The sequence below is a fragment of the Pinus tabuliformis genome, chromosome 8 (genome assembly GCF_031772625.1).
Source record: "Pinus tabuliformis cultivar Carrire ecotype Pingquan chromosome 8, CPIR1, whole genome shotgun sequence".
Lineage (NCBI taxonomy): Eukaryota > Viridiplantae > Streptophyta > Pinopsida > Pinales > Pinaceae > Pinus > Pinus tabuliformis.
In genome coordinates this window covers 869,192,683-869,197,011 of record NC_142294.1, presented here as the reverse complement: position 1 = coordinate 869,197,011, position 4,329 = coordinate 869,192,683, and the positions used below count along the sequence as shown (strand labels likewise).

The window sequence follows — 4,329 nt, the reverse complement described above, 5'->3', positions numbered from 1 at the left end:
ATTCAAATATATTGAAAATATTGATTGCAATCAATTGAATAAAATCAAATTTGTAATCAATGCATTCAATAGATTGCAATCAATGCATTCAATATATTTGAATTCATCAATAGATTATATAGACTAAATACAATAGATTGCAATAGAATTAGGTTCATTTAATAGAATATTTAGATTTATTACATTCAATCTATTTAAATTTAAATGAACCAAATTTTATTGCAATCTAATGCACTTAAATCTATTGCAATCTATTGAAATACACTCAAGCTATGCATTCAATCTATGCAATTTATTGTTGCATTCAAATCTATTGAAAACATTGATTGCAATCAATTGAATAAAATCAAATTTGCAATCAATGCATTCAACAGATTTTAAATGCATTCAATAGATTTGAATTCATCAATAGATTATATAGACTAAATACATTAGATTGCAATAGAATTAGGTTCATTGAATATAATTTTTAGATTTATTACATTCAATGTATTTAATGCATTAGATTTTATGGCCTCCATAGATTTTATTAAATAGATTTTGTTTTATTCAATTGATAGATTTTTTTAATGGTTGTTTATTAGCACTTTATATGTCCAATGTGATAATTCAAAATGTGAAATAAATTATATCGCATAAATTGTATATAAAATCTTTTATATACAATATAAAAATCTACCATATAAAAATATATAAATTATATTATGTATTTTTATAAGGTAGATTTATAAATTGTATATAAAATGTGTTTTTCATATATATGTGTTGAATTGAATTTATTGATTGAGTAGAATCTATTAATAATTATATAATATATTTTTATTCATTTATGTTTTATCAATAATTTTTTATGCATTGAATAATAAATTTTATGCATTTAATATATGTTTATTTTATTTTTATGCAATCAATAGATTTTTAAGCCTTCTATCAATATTTTTTATGGATTGAATATATTTTATTCTTATCAATAGAATAAATTCTATGCATTGAATAGATTTTATTTTAATCAATACATTTGTATTCATTGAATAGATTTTAATCAATAAATCTAATGCATTCAGTATATGTCATTTATTGATGCATTGAAATTTATTGAAAATATTGATTGTAATCAATTGAATAAAATCAAATTCGCAATCAATGTATTCAACAAATGTTAAATGCTTCCAATATATTACAATAAATGCATTGAATACATTTGAATGCATCAATAGATTGTATAGATTGAATATTGAACAATATAAGTTGGTTGAATATCTTAGTGTTAATTTTTAAGTAATTATTTTTGTACAATGTTATTGTTCAAACAATTAATGATAAGACAACTTAGTCCATTTTCATTTTAAGGTTCAAGAATGAGTTGTCATCCCTCTTTCCCACCCATTCCTCTCTCCAAATTAGATAGAATATTTATTTTTTTATAAATTATCATAGTTTTTAATTATAATTTAGGTTTATGTATAAAATATATATTTTAATTGTAAATATAATATTAATATATTAAAAAAATATTTAAAATAGGAAATTTGAAGAACAATTATTTTTATGGAAATTTGAGGAATAATAGTTTTCTTGCTAGATAAACTTTTTTTATGTGCATGGAGTATATCTAACATTGAATAGATCTTTATTTTATTTTTATTTATGCAATCAATAAATTTTTAAGAATTAATAAATTTTTAAGAATTTTATCAATAATTTTTTATGCATTGAATAGATTTTATTTTAATCACTACATTTGTATGCATTCAATGTATTTTAATCAATAAATAATTTTTTATGCATTGAATAGATTTTATTTTAATCACTACATTTGTATGCATTCAATGTATTTTAATCAATAAATCTAATGCATTCAATCTACGCCATTGGTGGAGTGTTTTTAATATTTTCAATAATATTTTGGAATTGGACACATGACATGTTAATAGTGTGGATATTAGGTGTTTAAAACTCAAAAATAGTTGAAAATCCTTAAGGCAATGTGACAGAAAGTAGGGAAAAAATAAGAATGTTTTATTACGCACAGTAAATATGCATATAATGAAACCCTATTATTAACTAAAGTGTTCAATATACCAAAGAGCCACAAAAGTGTCATATATTATATGTACTAGATTTATGTAAATTTTCTTTTATATACTTTAAATAATAAAATCTATTTTATAGATTTATATTAAATATCTTTTATATATTTTATAGATTTATGTTAAATCTATGTGATAGATTTATTTTATGTAATCCAAAAATTAGAACAATTCAAGAATTAGAACAAAAAAAGCATAGAAAAACATTTAGAATTTAGTTCATTTAGATTTAAATACAAATATTAAGAATGGATGTAAAAATTGTGTTGATAATAAAACATCTAAAATTTCTTATTGTATAAAATCTATTTTATGTATAGATTTATATAATACATTTGGTTCATTTTGATTTGATATAAAATATTTGTATATTAAAATTTTGTTCATTTAGATTTAAATAAATAAATTGAGAATCCATGTAAAAATTGTGTTAATAATAAATTATGTTAATTTCTTATTAATTCAATTTATTGTATTCAATATAAAATCTGTAGAATGTATTAAACACCAATATATTAATACCATTTTTATATTAATATTAAACATCAATATATCTTTTAATTTTAATTATTATTATTATTATTATTATTATTTGCACATTATTATTTTTTTTTCCGAGGAAAAAAAGCGAACTTTTTTATAAGAAATAAAAAAGTTACAAGCACATGAGTTAACATTCCAGCAGCTTCTGTGATCTTGAGACCATCATCAGTCCTCAAGGAGAGAGTCATACTCCCCTTTGAATCATCAAGTCAAACCAAAAAGAAATAAGCACTTTCTCGCTTACTTACAGCACTGTGTCGTTGCCTACTATGGACAACTCTGTCAAAAGTTTTAAAACATGACAAAATAAAACGTGGGCCTCCTTTTAACACAGGAAAACGACCCACGGATCTGTTTTTCATATGTTTGTTTTCAGAAAAGCATACCCGAAAAACAGGAAATAGTAACCATCAGTGTTTTCATTTGTCCGAAACAAAAAAACGGATATAAGAAAACTGACTATAAATCCAATATCCTGTAACAACTGATATTTTAAGAAAAAGTTAAGTGTGAGGAGGGAGATCCGACACACGGATCTGATCATGCATCTGTTCAGTTATCCTCCACGAATCCACAGCGAGCTGCAAACCCTCTTTAGAAAGCCTATCTGCCTCTTCGTTCCTGTCCCTGTAAATATGTTCAATGGAAAAAATATTAAAATGGAGCTTTAAGTTTTGAATCTCTTCCAATAGCGGCCTCAGCATATAATTTTGACATCTATATTTCCCATTGACCCAGTTTATTACATTCAAAGAATCACCAAAGATCTGAACAGAGAAGATATTTCTGTTTATGAGCCAGCATAAAAGAAGTTTTAGGGCGGATAGTTCAGCAAAGTTGTTGGTGCCGGGTCCTAATCCCACAGCGGCTTTGAGAGAGTGAGAGGGGTTAATATGAATGGCGATTCCAGCACCCGCATTGTTGTTTTGAGCTGCCCCGTCAAAGTAGGCCCATGGAATTCCTTCCCTGATTCGCTCTTCCTTTCTGGGGACTGTGTTCTGTGATTCTTCAGGTTCCGGGATACTAGACAGTATAGCTGAGCTTTGGATAGCAATCACCTCCGCTGGAGTAAGATGTTCTCTGAAGATGCTTCTATTTCTAGCGATCCAGATACCCCAACAGATAATGGGGGGGAGATTTCTTAGGTTCCTCTCTGGGTAATGGTTCCACCAATATTCCCAAGCTGAAAGAAAAGTATCCCCTTCCCATCTAACATTTCTCCCTAATAACTTTTGCATTTCTTCCCAAACTTTCCTTGCAAAAGGACAAGCAATGAACAGATGATGAATGGATTCAGAGTCTGAGAAACATAAGGGGCACCTACCTGGGCCCTGTTTGAATCTGGATTGTAGAATGTCCCAGGTAGGAATTTTCTTTCTTAAAACACACCAGGAGAATAATCTTGCTTTCTTGGGGCACTTCAATTTTAGCAGAGGTTTAACCCACCATTCTGGATTAACCCACCCTTTCTTCTTCATTAAGAAAGAATACCCCGTCTTTGGGGAGTAGGCTCCAGATTCAGCATGTGCCCACACCAATTGGTCCGGCCTATCCTGAATTCTAACATTTGATCTCTTTAGCTCCTGAAGAAAACTCCGCCACTCATTCCTCCACCTGGGGTCGATTCCTAACTCTTCTTCTGATTTCCATGCTTGGCCCCAGATGGTTGACTGACCCAAATTAGCAATCTGATTTA

The 4,329-nt window shown here is 27.6% G+C and overlaps 1 protein-coding gene across 1 annotated transcript; it reads right to left on the bottom strand.

Annotated features, from left to right (window-relative positions):
- Positions 1-3,136: 3,136 nt before the first annotated feature.
- Positions 3,137-4,111, bottom strand: LOC149238320 (uncharacterized). Its single transcript, XM_089369529.1, has one exon. It carries the CDS (start codon positions 4,109-4,111, stop codon positions 3,137-3,139), a length of 975 nt encoding a protein of 324 aa, XP_089225655.1.
- Between the last annotated feature and the right edge of the window lie 218 nt (positions 4,112-4,329).

What these genes read in the sequence shown, in the direction of transcription:
- LOC149238320 (XM_089369529.1), bottom strand. Translation starts at nt 4,111, where the DNA reads ATGAAGAAGAAAGGGTGGGTTAATCCAGAATGGTGGGTTAAACCTCTG.